The sequence below is a fragment of the Lissotriton vulgaris genome, chromosome 2_2 (genome assembly GCF_964263255.1).
Source record: "Lissotriton vulgaris chromosome 2_2, aLisVul1.2, whole genome shotgun sequence".
NCBI classification, from domain to species: Eukaryota; Metazoa; Chordata; class Amphibia; order Caudata; family Salamandridae; genus Lissotriton; species Lissotriton vulgaris.
The window spans coordinates 23,685,277-23,705,933 of NC_141688.1; the positions used below are offsets into that span (position 1 = coordinate 23,685,277).

A 20,657-nucleotide genomic window follows, 5' to 3' on the forward strand; every position below is an offset into this window, starting at 1 on the left:
TTTTGGTTCTAGACAAAAAATATTAGAGCGAAGACCAAAAAGAAATTACCAGTTTTTGTCCAAGCTTTTTTCTCTTTTTGTACTATTGGAGGCTGAGCAGCTAGGTCTGAGCTACTTTTGTATGGACCCATTTCTAAACTCAATATTGACTGGTGTCACAACGGCTTAAATTATCTGAAAATGCGCCGGAGAGAGACCGCCTCATACAGATTTTACGATTTTTAGTCAAAAGGAGATGAGGCTAAGGAATAAAGCTCAGCCCGCTATCTTTCTAGCACAAATGGGGGTGACGTTACTAGAACTTAAAAAGTATATGTGGCATTGAAGACACCACAGGACAAATAAAAAATAGTTTGCTATTTGCTTAAGGACTTGTTTCAGAGTTCTGTCAACAGGTTAGTTCATATTCGCTATCAAAAATAAGGCTAAGTCCGTTTACTGAAATCAGTTCTTATTTCACAAGTAGTAATCTGGAAAATAGAAGACAATGGAATACTATTAAATATAAAGATCATAATATGCAGGCATTGATACTGAACCATAGGAATTAGAAGGTATAAAGGTTTGCCCAAGATCACACAGTTTGACAAAGTGAGTAGCTAGGGCCTTGTGCCTACATTTTCAGTTACCGAGTCACACTGTAGCCACGAGGCTGATCTCATCCTGAATTTTCACAGGAAAAGGCAATGTTTTGCGCATAGTTGTTTTTCAAGAACATAATGGAATACTAGTAAGATATAAACAACACAGGATATATGCAAATATAATTGAAAGGAGGAATACCTCAGGCAAAGAACTTTGCTAAGACCGGTATCAGGCATTTTGGTGTTCAAGGAAGGACTTAGCACAGAGGTCACACTACAAAGTAGCCGCACAATTTACCACCTCCTCCGCCACACACACACACACCCTGGTCTCTAGTTACACAGACAAGAACAATGTTTTGTGTACATTTGTTTTTCAAAAGCTAAAATAGTACACTGTTCATTACGGCACTCGTTCTAAAAATAAATAAGCAAAGTCCCATGGGGTGGGGGGGGGCATTTAGCATAGGCAGTGAACAATATCAACGCAACAAATAAAGTCAATCAATCAATCAAAAGCATTTCTATAGCGCGGTACTCACCCGGAGGGTCTCAAGGCCCTTGGGGAGGGGGGTCCGCTACTGCTCGAACAGCCAGGTCTTGAGTTGCTTCCTGAAGGCGCAGTGGTCTTGGGTCAGGCGGAGGTGGGTGGGGAGGGAGTTCCACGTCTTGGCGGCCAGGTAGGAGAAGGATCTTCCTCCCGTTGTGGCTCTTCGGATGCTGGGGACGGCGGCGAGGGTGTGGCTGGTCGATCGAAGCTGGCGGGTGGGAGTGTAGAAGTTGAGGCGGTCGTTGAGGTATCTTGGGCCTAGGTTGTGGAGAGCTTTGTGTGCGTGCGTGAGGAGTCGGAACGTGATTCTCTTGTTGACGGGAAGACAGTGCAGGTTTCTTAGGTGTGCGGAGATGTGGCTGTGTCTGGGGATGTCCAGGATGAGTCGTGCTGAGGCGTTCTGAATCCGCTGGAGTCTTTTCTGGAGTTTTGCAGTGGTTCCGGCGTAGAGGGAGTTGCCGTAGTCCAGAAGGCTGGTGAGGAGGGCCTGGGTGACCGTCTTCCTGGTTTCGGTGGGGATCCACCGGAAGATCTTCCGTAGCATGCGTACAATGTTGAAGCATGACGAGGAGACAGCGTTGACTTGTCCGGTCATGGAGAGGGAGGAGTCCAGGATGAAGCCCAGGTTGCGTGCGTGGTCCGTTGGTTTGGGAGCGCTGCCCAGGGCAGGGGGCCACCAGGAGTCGTCCCAGGCGGATGGTGACGATCCCAGGATGAGGACTTCCGTCTCATCTGAGTTCAGTTTCAGGCGGCTGTTCATCATCCACTCGGCTACGTCTTTCATCCCTTCGTGTAGGTTGGTTCTGGCGGTGTCGTTGGTAAGGGAGAGGATCAGCTGGGTGTCGTCGGCGTAGGAGATGATGTTGAGGTTGTGTTGGCGTGCGATGCCTGCAAGGGGGCTCATGTAGATGTTGAACAGCGTGGGGCTGAGTGATGTTCCTTGTGGTACGCCGCAGATGACTTCGGTGGCTTCTGATCTGAACGGGGAGAGGCGGACTCTCTGTGTCCTTCCGGCGAGGAAGGAGATGATCCATTCCAGAGCCTTCTCTTGGATTCCGACGTTGCTGAGGCGCTGCATTAGGGTGCGGTGGCAGACAGTGTCGAACGCCGCGGAAAGGTCCAGGAGGATGAGAGCCGCTGTTTCACTGTTGTCGAGCAGGGCTCGGATGTTGTCAGTGGCTGCGATAAGGGCGGTCTCGGTGCTGTGGTTGGCCCGGAAGCCGGACTGCGAGGGGTCCTTTCGTCTCGAGGAAGGCGGCCAGCTGTCTGTTGACGGTCTTCTCGATGACTTTGGCAGGAAACGGGAGGAGCGAGATGGGGCGGTAGTTTTTGAGGTCGGTGGGGTCGGCTGATGGTTTCTTCAGGAGGGCGCTGAGTTCGGCATGCTTCCAGCTCTCCGGGAAGGTTGCGGTGTCGAAGGAGGTATTGATGATGTCCCGGAGATGAGGTGCGATGACGGCGTCGGCCTTGTTGAAGACGTGGTCGGGGCAGGGGTCGGTTGGAGATCCGGAGTGGATGGAGTTCATCGTGCGTATGGTCTCTTCGGTGTTGATCGGGGTCCAGGCGCGGAGGGTGGTGGTGGGGGGCGCTGTTGCGGTTGTAGGGTGCGTCGGCTGTATGCTGAAGCTGTTGTGTATGTCTGCGATCTTGCTGTGGAAGTACGAGGCGAGTGAGTTGCAGAGGTCTTGCGATGGGGTGATGTTTCCGGCGCTGGGGTTGGAGAGCTTCCTTGCTGTTGTGGGCGTTGTTGTCCAGTCGGTCCTTCAATGTGGTTTTCTTGGTGGCGTGGATCAGTTGGTGGTGTTTTCGGGTGGCGAGCTTGAGGGTGGTCATGTTGACTGGTGTCGGGTCTCTGCGCCAGGCTCTCGAGGGCTCTGCAGTTCTTCTTGGAGCTCTTGAGTTAGTCGGTGAACCAGGATGCTTTCTGGCTGCCGGGTCTGCTGGGAGGGGTCCTCAGTGGGGCGAGGTCGTTTGCGCAGTTGCTGATCCACCTCGTCAGGTTATTGGCGGCATGGTTGGGGTTCGCTGAGCTGGCGGGAGGGTTCTGGCTCAGGGATGCGGCGAGCTGGTCGGCTGTGATCTTGTTCCAGCTGCTGCGTGGAACCTGTTGCTGGTGGTGGTGGATCGTGTTCTTTCTGAAGCTGAAGTGGACGCAGCTGTGGTCCGTCCAGTAGAGTCCGGTGGCGTGGCTGAAGGAGATGTCCTTGCTGGAGGAGAAAACAGGGTCAAGCGTGTTGCCGGCGAAGTGGGTGGGGGTGGTCACCAGCTGCTTGAGTCAGAGGTTGTCCAGCAGGGCGGTCATAGAAAATAGTATCATATCTCCATTGTTCCCATGACATTCATAAGAGTGTGTATTCTCTTTTACTGTTTTTGTCTAGCCCCTTATAAAATAAGTTGTTAAATACTATGTACTAATGCATATTTTGATAAAGCTCAGAGACTAAAGCGCCATATGTGCGAGTGCTTGAGCTTGAGATTACAGTTACAGAACCGGACATTTAATTCAGCCTTTCATCTTTTCAAAGGATAACTAGATGAGTACTCGTTTAGAGCATGTAAAAAAATATGCGTGCAAAAACAAAAATGTTGACTAGTAAATTGTAGTGGATGGTCTGGCCATCTGCAAATTAATGTTTCATCGTCTACCAATTATTCCTAGAGAAGATCATAAAAAATCCATCAATGACCAGCTAAAAGAAAAAAACAAGAGCAGCTTCCTCCAAGCATGTCTGGGTTCGGCCTATGAAACTGCACATTTATCTCAGAGCTCCTCATCCTCCTTGGCCTGTAAGCACCCTCGAACATGTGGCCCTTTACATCCTCAGCCACGGGATGGCCTTTGATGGTGTTGTTTGACACCAAATGACATCCTGCCCAAACAACTCATACAAACTCTTTCAAATGAGACCATCAAGTTCTCATCCCATCCTGATATCCGGTGGTGGACATGTTCTGCATGCAGCAGTTTCAAATCCTAAGACCCAACGACATCAAATCCCTGCAGGATGAAGATACAAACTGTTCTAACGGATAGTCTCATCTACAGTAGACATTTAGTGTCTGAAAGTGCTTCATCATGATTTAAGCACAAGTAGCAAAAGCTTACTTCCAGCTCAACTGAACAAATACAGAATGTGTATTCCTCGACATTGACAGGAAGCAACAAGTGCAGGCTGGCCTTTAACATTGAATCTCGAAGCTTTCAGCCAATGGTTCCTCAACAGCACCTTGTTGCTAAATTTCCATATAGACTGCAGCTCCCACCTTTGGATATTATATCAAACAAAAGACTAATCCATTTGGCATGCACTAGGTCTTCTTTAAAAAGTGGAGGTCTTTTAACCATACCTGGACTTTAGAACAGCTGTTCGATGACTGGAGGCTCGATGGGTGGCATCTCTGATACACAATTAATCAAATGTAAAGAGTGCTGTCCAAACTGGAGCGGGACTGATTAAAGGTGTCAGGAAGTATGGCTAAGTTAGTCACCAGAAAGAGAACTCCATTGGTTCACTCTGCCTGTCAGTATCAGTTTAACACATGATGGGCAATTTACCAGGCGATCAACTCGAGTGCTATACCATACCTCGCACACAAGTTCAATTAGCCCCCAACAAAATAAGCATCAGCAACAGGCTAAGATAAGAGGTAGTGGGGAGAGACGCATGAAAGAGGATAAGGAAACCTAAAAACTGACATAATATGCCCAATTCACAATGTTTTTTTATCAATTAAGATGTGTGTTACTCTAAGAAATGCAAGAGTAAGATACACCTAAGCCTGGAATACGGCAACTACTCACAGAAAACACACTGTAAATAAGGCCAATAAGAACAAAACAGCTAAGAAGAGAACAGTAGATCCATAGGAAGATGCATGCACTCTGGGACCGGTTAAGTTTGTAGCAGAAAAAGTCTGTGCTTATACAGGTTCGAAAGTCAATATTTTGACACATTGGCCTTTCTAGAAAACTCAGAATTGTGTTTGAATATGCTTTGCTGCCTTATTCACAAAATGGTGAGTGACACGGACAGCAAAGCAAGAAAACAATATCTACAAATACATCTTTAATTTGTGAATTTATTTTCAAAAACTAAATGCAGAAATTAAAGCTTACCTGCATTTCCCAGTTGTTTGTAAAACCTGTACTCCAAATGAAGTTGAGGAGCTCGTGACTTGATTGGTTCCTGCAAACCAAACAAACAAAAGTAAATACAGCTTTGTGAAAATGTAGCTCTCATTCGGACTTCTAAAAACACAAAAACGTAGTTTGTGTGAGCATGGTATGGGTAGGACTACTCATTGGTGCTGCTTGTAATATCATGTAGACCGCCAGTAAATGAAATTCGTAAGATAATTACTTCTACTTCAATTACAAATATGAAAGGACATTACTAATGATTTTCGTTGTATATAATATGGTACACACATTGCTATTTTTCTTTTATGTAGTCATATGCTTTATAACTGATTGAACATATATCTGTACTGTTGCAGTACTCTGATTAAACAACTCTCAGAATAAGTAGACGTTTCACATTTCACCTTAAGATAAGGTGGTCTAACCTCAAATAAATGCAGATAAAGTTATAAGTGAAACCACAATGAGATTTTTTTTTTTTTTTTTAATCAGAAACAAATTGGATTTTTTTTAAAGTACAGATTATAAATCATATGGACACAAGTAAAGCTGTTGCTGAGATTTAGTTAATTTAATTTGGCTAGGATGTTTAGCCAATTAAAGGAGGGTTTATCGTTTGACGCGTATCTCAGAGCATGCATAATGAACTTTGCTAGATTTGAAATTTTTCTCAATGTTTAATTTAAACTTTGGCAGCTTTGTAGTGTAGTTCCTAGTTTCCCACTAGGCCCTGCGCATTGGAATAACATAAACAGTAGTATCGACGTGGAACTGCGGATATTCCAGGCCTCCACTGACTATGCTAAACTTAATTGGGTTGTGTTACCAACTAGCTCAGAGGTCACTGGAAACTTTCTTCTCTGCATAGGAAGTGATCAGCTTCCCTGGCACAGACAAGAAGGGATTCAGTTTTCCAACAACCGTGCAACATGACAACTTTGCTCCTCAGATCAAGAGTCGATCTCTAGGGTCGTGTGAAACAATAGACATAGATTTCACTCAGTCAGTCTAGTGCAGTTTACTTTCACGGTATGTAGAGAATAGAGAGACGGGCGTGTATCAATAAAGGTTAACATTTATTGAACAGTCTTTCTTCTCGTACAAGAGAAATGTATTGCCACAATTGCAATAACTGTTATTATAAAAAGTACGTACAGTAAGATAAGAATTGCGAAATAGAACTGTAAAAGCATTGATATGGTTTCTTAGCCATACAATGGTTTAAAAGTAATAAAACATATATACAGTCATATATACATTAGGCTAACATACTCAACTGGTGCTTCTAACTAAGCCTACCCCAGTGTGCCTGACCTAAGCCTAACACGTGAGAAGGGGAGTAAGTAAGTAGCTTAAGTTAAGTTGGTTTTGCCAAGGTTTGTTTCAAGAATTCTCGTCTAAGGGTTTAGTCAACACCATACCTCTGAATAGAATGATGGAGGATTGGTATCTCCTTCAGGGGTCTCTCTCGATATCCCAGTCACCTGCGAGGGTAAACCGGAACCTGCGGGACTGGATTTCTCTGCACGAGAAATGCAGCGGCTTCTCTCAGCGCGTCGAGGAAGGAGGGGTGACAGCGTCCGCGGGCAGCTGGGCTGGATGTCTTCGCAGAGGACGGCTGCACGGCTCCTCAAGCGTACTGAACCACAGTTCGCGCTGTAGCGGCGATAATGGTAATCAGTAGCTTCACCATCACAGGATAGCAGGCTGCAGTGACAGAGTGCTAGTTGTTACCAACACGGGGTCATGCAGGCAGCTGGCATCAGCAACAGGTTCGCTCATTGCTTAAGGCAACGTTGGTAATATTTATACCTGACAGGTGCCGGGTTTGACGCAAGTTTGCTGGACATAAGACGTCAATTAAAGATGTCACTAGGAAGTGACAGTTATCAGTTGCTCATTAGAGTTCCATTACTAATCAAAACATAGCAAGCGGGGATTTCCAGGTTTGCTAAGTTTTTATCTTGTTGAAGAACTCGGAGTGTTATCTAGGAATATCAGATAGTGACTGCTGCTCTGTCATTGCACTAATTGGTCGCAAAGGAAGTAGCAGGGAGTCATGCTGGAATGTGGCTCTGTTCGTGTGAGGCCAGAGATGACTTTACAGAAAATCGCACTTGAACGGTTTATGCCAATATAGGGAATAAAGGGCTTTATAGCCGAATAGGGGCATAAGGTCACAGTATCGATCAGGAACCTAGATAAGCACATGACACCCACTCCACGTATTCATGTCCATCAAAATTACTAAAACTAAGCAATTAGATGTATGTGTAACATTGCCCACCCCAAAATACATAAATGCATTAAAAATAGGCGTACTTGCAATACATGGAATTTAGGTACTGTACGTTTTTTAAAGCATAGTAATCATTCAAAAGGTTATTGCATATAAGATCAATGAACGATTATGCAAAAAGAATTACACATGAAGTATCTCTGACAGAAGAAATGCGAGATAAATCATCACATAAAAATGCATTGTAATAACATGTGTGCTAGAGGCTGGTGTAATGTTGTTATGTCTCTAGATGTGTTTAGAAAATAGAAGTGTGAAGCTTCTGTTCTCTAAGAATAGTTTTTACGTTAAGCAAAGAAATGTTCGTGCCAAAAATGAAAAGGGTCAATATTTGAAAAATTGTCCAATTCAAAGAAAAATCAGTTTACCAAAGCTCCTGGCAGTTTTTTGTTGATCAAAACTGAAGGCCGAATTCAGAGTTCATGGGAACGCTGTGTGTCGGAAAAGCTCCTCAAAAAGTTATTGTTTCTCTATGGGTGAGAACATCGTATCAGACAGGCTCGCAAAGAATTGGTCTACAAAATCAGGTGATAGTTCAACCAAATTAGATAGCGCTGAAACTTGGCAGGTGTGAGAATGATTGCTGTCATCGAAGGCAGGACCAGCAATGCTCACAGCACGTTGTACCTGGGTGATGTTGCTTTTGTCACTCGCTCCACTGTTACCACTTGGCTGTAGTACAGGAGTCTCCACGAATGCCGTCATCAGGATTGGTAGCCGCTGGGGACAACACAATGCGTGAGCCGTTATTGGACTTAGCAAAGTATCGACGTCCATTGGTACTGCTGATGGAAGTGAAAGACAGATGTCCAACACGCATTCCTCGCCGCAAAGCATACACCGTAGCACAGGTAAAATGCAATTTTGCCATATCGGTCTGAATGAAAGGAACCAGGTCATGTTTAGATCTCTCAGCCTGGCCAATCCGAGGACGTTAGTTATCCTGTCCCTGTAGCGCATTGCTAGGATTGTCTCTTCCATTCCCATGGGAGCTATGTCTGAGCCGAGGCTTGCCATAACGTAGCAGGATGGTCAAAAATAGAATCCCTGCGATGAGTCCCAAAAACAGTGGAATACCACCAAAGATGGAGTGCACAAAATTAGGAAAGATTCCCAAAATTGCCTGGAAGGGTGTTAGCAGTCCCGTAAAGACTGTCTTAAATATGCCTGGGATGCTTGTTGCACTAGACATGTTAAGGAGTTGGCTCAACATTTCTACGAAATGCACGGGGCAATTTGTTGATAAAAGGTCATGGACCTCAGTAGCCGTCCTTGCGACTAGAAGATCATACGTCTCTTTAGATGACGTTATAGGCACTGTTGTCTGTAAAAGCACAGATTTCATTTTGCTTAATGTATCAATTCGTATAGAATAGAGATTCAGACGAGGCCAGAGGGGAGTCACTATGTCTGGAGGCCCGCTCGGGAACAATGCTTGCATACAGCATTTGACCATGGACGTTACTTCTACTAGATAACTTAGTCCGGGCGCGAGGCCACAGCACCTGTGATCCGTTCTAAGAATGTAACTCCCGTTTGCGAGTTGCATAAAGAAGGGCTCCATCTGAGTTGCAGGTGTGACTAGCTGGTGGCATGAGAGGTTGTTTGAATTTCCATCACATGCTCCGTGTAAATTAATACCCTGACACAAAAGTATACCGCTTAGTGAATGTTTACAGTTCTCACCACTAAGAAATACATTTTTGTCGCTGTCACTATAGCAAGAATGAGTGTATGGTAATTTCCATTCGGATTTAACATATCCCTTACCCAATTGTTCATATTGGCCAGCAGGTATGTACTCAAGGCATTTATGAAATCGGAAAGTTGTTATCGGAATTGTGATAATCCCGTGTATTATCCATTCAATGACAGGACTCTCTGACATTGTCAATGGTAATCGCTCGAGTTTCTCGATGCTCAAGATTGTATAGTCTGCTCCTTTCTGTGCCAAACTGATCTGTTTATCAGTAAGGTTAAAAATGGAAAATAATGACGTTGTGTTGATTAAACGCCAAGGCACATAGCCTGAACGAAGATTTTGCAGCGTCCAGCCTAGTTCTATAATAGAGCGTAATTGAGACTGGCCATGTTGTAACATTAGCAAATCTCTGTCTATCACATCAAAGGCAGAGGATACAATATTGTCCAACGAATATATTCTGGAAGACAGAGTCATTAACCCATTGTCTACCACAGAAAGTGATTTCTCCAAATTAATACGATCAATTTCTCGTATTTTTTCAGCCGTTTCAATTTGCTTTACTTTCCAAGCCTCGTTGTAAGCAGCATAGATACTGGTCGCTATGAAACGCTTTTGACGCTGTTTGCGTGGTCCAAGAATTAAATCGCGCAAATCAGCACCATCTTTTAATAAAGACAAGTGTTGCTTAATTTCAGCCAGTGTGGATGTAGTTAGCCATTCTAGGCAGAGTTTCCCTACACTGTATGTGGTTATAATCCCTGGATGTTGTCTCTGGGAGTATCTAGGGTCTAATCTGGTCATTATTAATCCCTGTGTTTTATTCAGGAACCTATCTTGACAGCTATTTGTGTCTGTAGGCCAGATTAACCATTTTTTCCAATCAGGATGTGTTCTGTTGAAATGTAAAATGTGTGACACGTCTAACTCATTATCTGCAGTTGCATTCTCAGCTATTGGCTTTGGTATAGACGGTGTTTTAAGGTCTTTGATCTTAGCTAGGCCAAGACAAGATGTTTGGTGTACAGTGTCATTTAAAAATAACATTTGTTCTGGTATCATGCAGGTTCTAAATAGTGCTTCAATGCCTTGCACCTGCCAATCTTTTGTACCCCAAATTGTTTTCGTTTCAATATTATTTTTCCAATAATCAAAACCAAATGTCATCATTTTGTCATAAAATGCTTCTGAATATATCAATTTAGAATTTGTCAGCATTGTTTTCATTCCTGTTTTATCTAACAGTTTATAATAAAACGTTTCTGCATCACTTGTGTTAAAACCTGAAAAGTATTTGAATTTCTCAAAAAATGCTTTAGAACTGCTTTTAGGTGGTGTAGAACAATGTTCCCATTGATTATACATAAAAAACATTTCTAGGCTGTGCAGATTTATGCAAGTAATGATCCCCATAGTGGGTGTAACAGAATAACTGCTCATAACTAGATGAACCTTGTAAATAATCATGATCTATGAATCTAGCTGACATTACTAAATCAGACATCATGTCATTAATACTGTTAAAGTCCCAATCATCAGAGAATGTACTAGGTGTAACAAAGTCACTTAAGGAAACCTTTAGTTGATGAGGATACTTCAGGATTTCGACCGGACCATAGATCTCATAGTCTGTTTTCTCCCATACTACCCCACCAGGTATTGGAATTGCTGTGACATTTACTGTTGACAGTTCTCTTTTCTTCACGTGGGATGATCTGTGTGGTTTCAGGACTAGGTTGATGTTCTGACTTGCTGTGTCCATTCAATTGTAATGAACTTCCCTAAAATTAAAACTAAAATTAGGCATAGTAGGAGTATGAATACCCCTGAGATAATCCAATGCTCAATCAACGGTGAATCCAGATATAATTCTTTGATTTGTTGAAGGAGTCCTGTTGAGTTTCCTTTAGAATACTTTTTTGTTTCTGGCATCACTTCGGAGTCGTTTAAATCTTCAGAGAAGTTGTCGAAGTTGATGAAATAACCAGAGGCAGTTCTGTCAATTGATGGGATTGTTCTTTCAATCTGTCTTTCGGTAGCACTTTCTGATGCCACATCATTGTAGACTGGTGTTGTTTCTTGACGAACTGTTTCAATCTGTGTTTCAAGAGGCACGAGTTCCATGGCTGTATTGCATAGTCCTTCATTGTGCACTGCAGGCTGATCGAAAGTGATGAGTCTTTCAGTTTGAACCTCTTGGATTGTTGCAAGTTTGGGTATTCTGTTGTTTCTTGGGAGTCCACTGGGCCTACTGTTGATTATAGGCCACATGCTTGTGGTTTTACCAGATCGATGGACACGATTCTGTTCTCCTTTTTACCAGCAAGGGGCGGTAGCACAACTGATCTTGTTCCGGTGACTGCTAAGACAGGTACTGCTTTTCTGTAAGAAGGCCCAAATTCCTTCTTCACCGCGATCTTTTCTCTGACTAGATCCCCAATCTTTGGAATCCAGACAGGCCTTGCTGGGGCTGTTGCGGGTGGTGCCTCGTCAGTGGTACTTGGCTGTTGCTTTAACTTTATGTTGCTTAATGATTTTCTTGTTTCATTCAGTTCCTGTAAAACAGCCAAACGGTCTTTTACTTCAAACTGCTTTTTTTCTTCTTGTACCACTGACATCTGACTATCGAGGTCCTGAACGTTCATTCTTATTCCGAACAATAGTTCGTATGGGCTGAAACCTTTTAGAGAATTTCTTGGCATGTTGTTAAGACTAGTCTGGACACTTATTAAATGTTTGACCCACCCAGCGCCTGAACCTAATACCTTCGCTGTTATAGATTGCTTTATGTCCCGGTTTTTTCTTTCTATCACACTATTCCCTTCCGAGGTATGACTGACAAGAATACCACAACCCAATTCCCATGCTGGCCATGGCCTCCCTATAAGCTCGAGAGCTGAAAGCAGGACCCTGGTCAGAATGGAACGTGGTAATTGCGTATGTGCCGATATGGACTCGCTAATCCTTTATAACTGTTCTAGCGTCAGCCGAGCGCTGGAGGCCTCATTATTTAAGTGTATTTCGTCTTAAACGTTGTACACAGGGACGCGCTTCTCTTCTTTGATTGCGCAGATAGACCGCCTTATGCTGTCTAGAAGGGATCCTGAAACTACACTGGCCTGTTCATTACTGCGATCTCTGTTGCAGTCTTCACAATTTTGAGCAAAACATTGAATATCTATACTCATTCCTGGCCACCAGTACTCTGATTGCAATTCTTTCAGAGAGGCTTTTATTGTTTGGTGTTTCAGACCCAACCCCATGTGTGCTTCCAGTAGGAGGAAGCCCCTCCTGCTCCTGTTTGGAATTACTCTATCCCCCACTCCAGGGATTCGAGCAAAAGGAACGGAGTTTGCATCGATTATGTATGCATAATTGAGTGGATAGTTTACGGGTAGTGCTGCACAGTCGCCTTTTACGGTCGTTTTTACTGCCAGCATTGTTTCCCCGTCTATATACTTATCTGTACGCTTTTTTGTGGCTACGGAAGCCGGGTTAGTTGCTTCCGCTGTGGCTGTATTAGCCAATGAATTCCCTGCAACGTGAACGCCATCACGTTGAAGACTCTGTGCGTGAATCACGTGAGTCTTTTGTAGTTCTTTGTGTAAAAGAGCTACCTCGTTCCAGAGCTTTTTATGCTTTATTGTGGCACCTGTGTCATCTTTGTAGTCGTTTTCGATCCAACTCTGCAGTTTGTTATTGTAAGAATTGACGCAAAAATGAGAATCGCACACGATAAGTGTGGGGAATTCGCGTTCTACATTTTCGAGCGCCATCTTTAAAGATCTGATCTCAGTTCTTTGAACCGAACAGTACTTTACTGATTCGGTTTTTGTTACTTTCGGTCTGAATTTACCGCACAGCCAACGACCTTTAATGATCGCACATGCTGCATCGTAGGATTTTCTCTCTACGTTGAAATGCTGTACAAAGCTATCTGTATAGATTATACAGGCGTATTGTGGGAGAGGCAGGATTTCGATTGGCAGAGGATATTCTTCTTCATATTCTAAATCATTCAGTTCATCGTATTGCGGGGCGAAATAGTATTTCACGTCTTCCGCTCCTAGAGAATCTATACACTGTATCCATTTTGGATCCAGTGACACTGTAGGCAGGTTTACTGGGCTGAATAGCGCCTCGAAGGCGGATTCCGCTGTGAGGATATTAATCCGTTTGCCGTGTGCTAGTTCTCGTTCATTTGCTAATGCGATTTGCACTGCGTTCACAGTTCTTTCTGTGCGACTGAATGTTTTTTCTGCTTGTGTGTACAAGTGAGATTTAATTGAAATTGGTACCTTTTCTCCCTCATTAGAGGTTAGGTACGTGAATCCGCATCTTCCTGGGATGACTCGGATTACAAGATCACGTGTGTTGTCACGTGTATCTAATTTCGTTTTTGCTAACATGTCTGTTTGCAGTGATCTCAAAATTTCTGTGTGTTTTTGAGTCCAATTGATTTGTTTTAAATCAGGTTTAATTAGTTCGTAGAGAGGTTTAACCCTCTCTGCGTAATTTATAATGTAAGTTCTTCCGAAATTCAGAAAACCTAGTATTGATTGTAAATTCTTCAGCGTTTTTGGAGCTTGGAGTACAGCGCACTTCTCTAAGAAGTTGTCCGCTAGGCTTTTCCCTTCACTTGATAATTCGTACCCTAAAAACAGTAGTCAGATGGGCAATTCGGGACTTTTTAAAGTTGAATTTGTAACCCTCTGCTGCGAACCCAAGTATGATGGTGTTCACTCTTTTCAAGTGAGTATCCAAGTCGTCGTCTGTGAGATAAATATCATCTACGTAAGATAATGCTTCATCATCATAGATTTGTAGTAACTCTGTTACCCTAGCTGAGAATAGTCCTGGGCTGTTCTTGAACCCCTGTGGGAGTCGACAGAATTTTTTCTGCGACCCAAATGCGGAGAAAGCGGTCAAATATCTGCTTTCTGGTGCAATGTTTTGACAAAAGAAACCATTAGAAATGTCTAATGTCGTTTTATATTTTTTCCTAACTATGTTATTCATTAGGGCTGCACTATGCGAGTTTTGTACTGCAAAGGTTTTGCAACATGTATTAAGATGTCTGTAGTCCAAAACTAGACGATATGAATTGTCTGGCTTGGAGACAGGAAACAAAGGATTGTTCATTTGAGAGGTGCATGTTTCAATCACCCCCTGGTATTCAAGTTGATCTAAGATCTCCCTGACCTGTTTTTTAGCTTCTTGCTTTATGGGATACTGCCGTTGGGCAGTTGGTTCCTTTTTTAATTGGATTTTGTGAGGCGGAGAATCCTCATCCCATCCTACATGATTTTTATACAATGCAGGTGCCTGGGCTACTGCCCATTTCCTTGCATATGTATATTTTTTATGAATCGGTATGTGATTCGAGAAGGCAGGCATAATTACTTCTTCGCCACGAGGGCACTCCCTGACAAACTCTGGGGGCCAATCTTTTTCAGCTAACAGAATATCATAGCCTTTTGAGAGCTTATCCCAAAATAGACCCTTAATTTTCCTAGTCTTATCACCCTCTATACGTAATGTTATTTCGTATATTTTATGGGGCTCGCTAAGCCTGGCGTCGGCAGTTTCAACCTGAATGTATTCATTCGTGTCCACTGTCTCCAGATGACTCATCAAGTTCTTGCGCGCTATACTGATCTCTGCTGCACTGTCCAACATTGTCAATGCCCACTCCCCGTTTTTCAACTGTGTCCTCAGTATTCTCGGCATGGTTGATTACTCTAATACTGGCTACCTTCTTTTTCTGAAATTGAGATTTCTTATTTTGAGCAGGTTCCTTGTCTTTGGACTTGGTGTGCTCTCCTGGGTCTGACCGTCCTCTTCTTTCCGAATTCTGTGGAGAAGATCGAGAGGGACGTGTATCAATACTTTGATATCTGTCAGGTTTTTTTATATTATCCCTACTTCTAAGGTTATATCTTTTCTCAGAGGGCTCCCGTTGGGGAGACTGGCGTTCTCGAGTCGGAGTTCTCTCCCTCCGTCGAGGAGACCTTCCTCTGGACTGGAAAACTTTTTCCTTGGGAGTGGATTGTTTATTTCCATCCCAGCTCTTTTTAGGAGTGTTTAAATTATTTTTAATAAATAATTTTTCAGGATTTGAGCAGTTGGGGCTTAACTGGTTTTCCACCCAAGCTGTCTCTACCTAATTCTTCATAGCATTTTTCTATGATTTTTGCAAGTTCAACAGGATCTTTTATATCTGTTTCCTTCAACTTCTGGCGGATCGCCACAGATGCTGCTTCTCCCTTTACGTTGGCTAATAATATAGCCGTGACCTGCTTGAAGTCTTTCAGTAGTTTCATACCTAGATTTAAAGCGGGTTCTGGACCGAATTCATTTTGAATCTGTTTTAGCACTTCTGGTATTACCGCCATAGACGGAACACCGTGTGTTTTTGTGTAAATGGAAGCAAAGACTGTACCCCAAGTGTCGCAGTCCTCCACGTGTGGTGCGATTCCCATAGGAAGGCAGATGGTCAAGATTCTGTGTTTCTCAATAGGGGTAGTATCAGGAAATACTGCCTCTATTTGAGTGATTTTCTGGGCTAACCAGAAAGGAATTTGTTCCCGTTTTACGGGTGTTTTACCAAGACATGACTGTATGTTCTGTGGTGTAATTTTATTTGTGTTCCCCTGATGAGGGGTCAGCTGGTGTGAATTAACAGCTGGCTGGACTGTTGCAGTCCGTATTACATATTGGACTAATTGCCTATGTATTTTTATTAATGTGTTTAGCTGTGCTAGCAGCTCTTCTCTAGACATTCTTGCAATGTCAGGATGTGGTGTGTAGCTGGCTAGAACCGGCCACGTGGCTCCTGGTCTACCTAGTGGACCGAGCCTGGTTATGTGATCATTATGTTTTAGGGCGCCATTAAACCAGAGCAGGTGCTCTTGAAATTTAAGTGGAATTTCAACCTCCTCGAAAGGGGCGTACTCATCCGGAGGTTCCTCTATTTTGTAATAGTGAAACTCTTGTGTTATAGCGTTTACCGCTGGAAAGTTTATCCATGAATAGAATACCTCTGTCTGCCGATATTCGTGAGCCTCTATCACGAAAATTACTGTACCACCTTGAGGTGGCAGTCCGTTATCTATAAGTTTTAAAGTTATAGATCTTCTTAACTGGACCGGGATGATAATAGCATCCGGGTCTGCTTGTTCGGGACCTTGCTGAGTCGCATCTACTGCGGCCCCAGAGGTTCCGTTTTCTGGCATTGTAAAAATGCGAGGTTTGCAGAGTAGGTCTCCAAGGAGACAAAGATTAGGTGCACAATATTTTGGAACACTGTATCCTTCAACGTTGAATAAACCAGAGCTTTACATAGGAATCTCTTCCTACTAAGGTCGGGCGGATTTTAACCTTTCACCCACTCCAGACGTCTATTGGAGTATTTACGGGAGAAAGGGGTGTGAAATATGCACGACTGAGTTACTCTACAAGTCTTACGTTAGTTTATCGCCTTACCAAACGTTGGGCGCCATGTAGTGTAGTTCCTAGTTTCCCACTAGGCCCTGCGCATTGGAATAACAAACAGTAGTATCGACGTGGAACTGCGGATATTCCAGGCCTCCACTGACTATGCTAAACTTAATTGGGTTGTGTTACCAACTAGCTCAAAGGTCACTGGAAACTTTCTTCTCTGCATAGGAAGTGATCAGCTTCCCTGGCACAGACAAGAAGGGATTCAGTTTTCCAACAACCGTGCAACATGACAACTTTGCTCCTCAGATCAAGAGTCGATCTCTAGGGTCGTGTGAAACAATAGACATAGATTTCACTCAGTCAGTCTAGTGCAGTTTACTTTCACGGTATGTAGAGAATAGAGAGACGGGCGTGTATCAATAAAGGTTAACATTTATTGAACAGTCTTTCTTCTCGTACAAGAGAAATGTATTGCCACAATTGCAATAACTGTTATTATAAAAAGTACGTACAGTAAGATAAGAATTGCGAAATAGAACTGTAAAAGCATTGATATGGTTTCTTAGCCATACAATGGTTTAAAAGTAATAAAACATATATACAGTCATATATACATTAGGCTAACATACTCAACTGGTGCTTCTAACTAAGCCTACCCCAGTGTGCCTGACCTAAGCCTAACACGTGAGAAGGGGAGTAAGTAAGTAGCTTAAGTTAAGTTGGTTTTGCCAAGGTTTGTTTCAAGAATTCTCGTCTAAGGGTTTAGTCAACACCATACCTCTGAATAGAATGATGGAGGATTGGTATCTCCTTCAGGGGTCTCTCTCGATATCCCAGTCACCTGCGAGGGTAAACCGGAAGCGCCGGGACTGGATTTCTCTGCACGAGAAATGCAGCGGCTTCTCTCAGCGCGTCGAGGAAGGAGGGGTGACAGCGTCCGCGGGCAGCTGGGCTGGATGTCTTCGCAGAGGACGGCTGCACGGCTCCTCAAGCGTACTGAACCACAGTTCGCGCTGTAGCGGCGATAATGGTAATCAGTAGCTTCACCACCACAGGATAGCAGGCTGCAGTGACAGAGTGCTAGTTGTTACCAACACGGGGTCATGCAGGCAGCTGGCATCAGCAACAGGTTTGCTCATTGCTTAAGGCAACGTTGGTAATATTTATACCTGACAGGTGCCGGGTTTGACGCAAGTTTGCTGGACATAAGACGTCAATTAAAGATGTCACTAGGAAGTGACAGTTATCAGTTGCTCATTAGAGTTCCATTACTAATCAAAACATAGCAAGCGGGGATTTCCAGGTTTGCTAAGTTTTTATCTTGTTGAAGAACTCGGAGTGTTATCTAGGAATATCAGATAGTGACTGCTGCTCTGTCATTGCACTAATTGGTCGCAAAGGAAGTAGCAGGGAGTCATGCTGGAATGTGGCTCTGTTCGTGTGAGGCCAGAGATGACTTTACAGAAAATCGCACTTGAACGGTTTATGCCAATATAGGGAATAAAGGGCTTTATAGCCGAATAGGGGCATAAGGTCACAGTATCGATCAGGAACCTAGATAAGCACATGACAGCTTTATCATGCTAACCCTTTTTAGCGCCTACACTATAGGACTTGTTTGTACACTAACACTGTACCATATGATGCAGAAAATGTTATGCTGGTAGGGCTGCCTAGATCTACCTTACTCCTAAAATCAGCATGCCTTTCTGTTTGCTTATGCTCTCTGGAAGCATTTAAACTGGCTCTCTAAATGTTTTGGAGGGTATGCATGTTTAAATCCACAGTACTTGTGCTCATTTCCTTCGAGAGAACCTCTTGTACCACAGCACTGATTATGTCTAATGGTTGTACATTTAAAACACATGCCAAGTTTAAAAATGTGTAGCTGCTCTGAGCATTTTCTCCAACAAAAAATCTATATTTTCTTTACTATTAGTTGACACATTCCATTTAATCTAAATGTTCAGAAGCATGGCCCCAGTGCAGTTCGGAGTACTGCCCAACATCAGGTAAAAGTTGGCATCTGACTAGTATAGAGCCGAAGTGCGCTCCTGGCAACGTCAAAGGCGGAGCTTGCCTAAGCCACGCCCGCTGCGCGTCGACAGGGGAATCCGGTTATGTAGAGGGGGTTGTGGCACTAGAGCGCCAACCTCCCTCGCAACCGGAAGAGGAGAAAAGAACAGGAACTCCCTCCACAATCTAGCAGAGCTCGCGGTGGACAGGGGAGAAGAGCAAAAGAGGCAATAAAGTGAGCAGCAACATTGAGGCAACAGAGGTAAAATCATTACCCGCCTAATGTGGTCCGTAGTACTTTTCCCTGGTATATATCCATGTTGCCGCTCACTTACTACTATACAAATGATGGTGGTCAAACAGGAGGGTAAGATTTTAGAATATATTTTAGTGTCCCCATTAATAAGCGTGATCAGCCTGGAGGACCTGAGCTCACTTACAGATTTGTTCTTTTTAGGGAAAACTACAATCTTTGCATGAGACCAGCTACAGTATTTGCTGTCCTGGAACACCAGAGATATATGACCAACCCTTAAGAATATCACCCAATAACCCACAACCATTACAAAACTCAATGAACAGGAATCACATTAAACTGTGCTGTACATTAGCCACCAATTGTGGTTAGAAATCCACAAAGTGATGGGAAAGGATAGCTAAAAATTCCCCATTCGAGATAAAATTTGGTCTTTCTACTTTAGAATCAGCAAAGTTTAAAGAAAAGTGCCTTTTTTTCTCAGTGCATCATAAGGGTCTGTGACTAACTTTGCAAGATTCAGTCTACAGTGGCGAGAATTTATTATGGGCAGGGTCATAATCGGCAGATTTTAACCAAAAAAATGTTCATCTCAAACAGTTCAAAAATTAGTAAAAATGCAGCAACATGTGTTGTCGCGCAGTTTAAGGCGCTTCGCAAAGGTTGACTGGTATTCTTTCTGTAGCTTATTGCTACATTTAGGTGTTGAACTGGTATTGATAAGGTACAACTAATGACCAGACAGTCTTAAGAAGTTTATAAAGGACTAAATAATGAAGCAATACTACCACAAAATGGGCTTTTCTTGCCGGATAATCTACTCAAACCTGCTGCATAATTTGGCCCTCCCCTGCCTACATAATTCCAGTGGCCCTGGTTATGGGCAGGGACATTCACAGGTATTTGTAAGCAATGGTGGTGTTTCATCATAGTAGCTAGATAATCAGTCAATGAGGAGTAGAGAGAGTTCAGGCTACTGGAATTAGGGTCAGTCTTAAAGAAAGATGGGACTTGCCCCCTAGAGGCTGATGGAAGGCCTGTGAGAAGAGCTGGTAGAGAGATTATGTTTTAATAGATAGCTTAAGAAAATCAGGTGATGGGGAGCTTTGGTGTTTAGAGGAACAATCCGCAGTAGAGATGAATATGGCCATGGTAGGAAAAAGTTGTAAAAAAAATTGACATTTGGCACCCATAATGTGCAGGCACAGCTGTCAAGTGTGTAAACGTCAACCAAGCCATTGCTTTTAATCAACATCCCTCAACATTCTGGGACCAGTAGCTCTATATTATATGTTTAAAGTTATTAGCTATAATACTGGGCAGAAGGCTCCCTCGGCTCAGACATTTGACATGAGTAGCAATAAAGTGAATGGTCTGAAGTACTGAGGTCATAAGCAGTAAAAAACAAATCCAGTGTAGGAGGGTTTCTGACACTCTCCAAAAGAGCAATGAGCAAGAAAACAAGTTACTTACCTGTAACTTCAGTTATCCAGTATTGGTATCTTTAATAGATTCACATGCTTGAATCATCCCCGCTGTGGCGGTCTCATGGTATGAATATATATCATAGCACTAATACATATCATAATATGCAATAATGCACTGCAGTAGCCCATCCATGTTTGTTAGACCTGTCAGCCCTAGGTGGTCTTACTACGTTTTTTTG

The 20,657-nt window shown here is 43.3% G+C and overlaps 1 protein-coding gene across 9 annotated transcripts in view; it reads right to left on the minus strand.

Moving 5' to 3' along the window:
* The window catches only part of CSNK1G1 (casein kinase 1 gamma 1), a 766,422-nt gene that overhangs the window by 248,602 nt on the left and 497,163 nt on the right, over nucleotides 1-20,657 (minus strand). For all 9 annotated transcript variants that reach the window (XM_086959211.1, XM_086959214.1, XM_086959215.1 and 6 more), the window contains one exon: nucleotides 5,252-5,321. In XM_086959211.1, coding sequence (XP_086815337.1) covers nucleotides 5,252-5,321 — 70 coding nt within the window. The remainder of the gene's footprint in view (nucleotides 1-5,251; nucleotides 5,322-20,657) is intronic.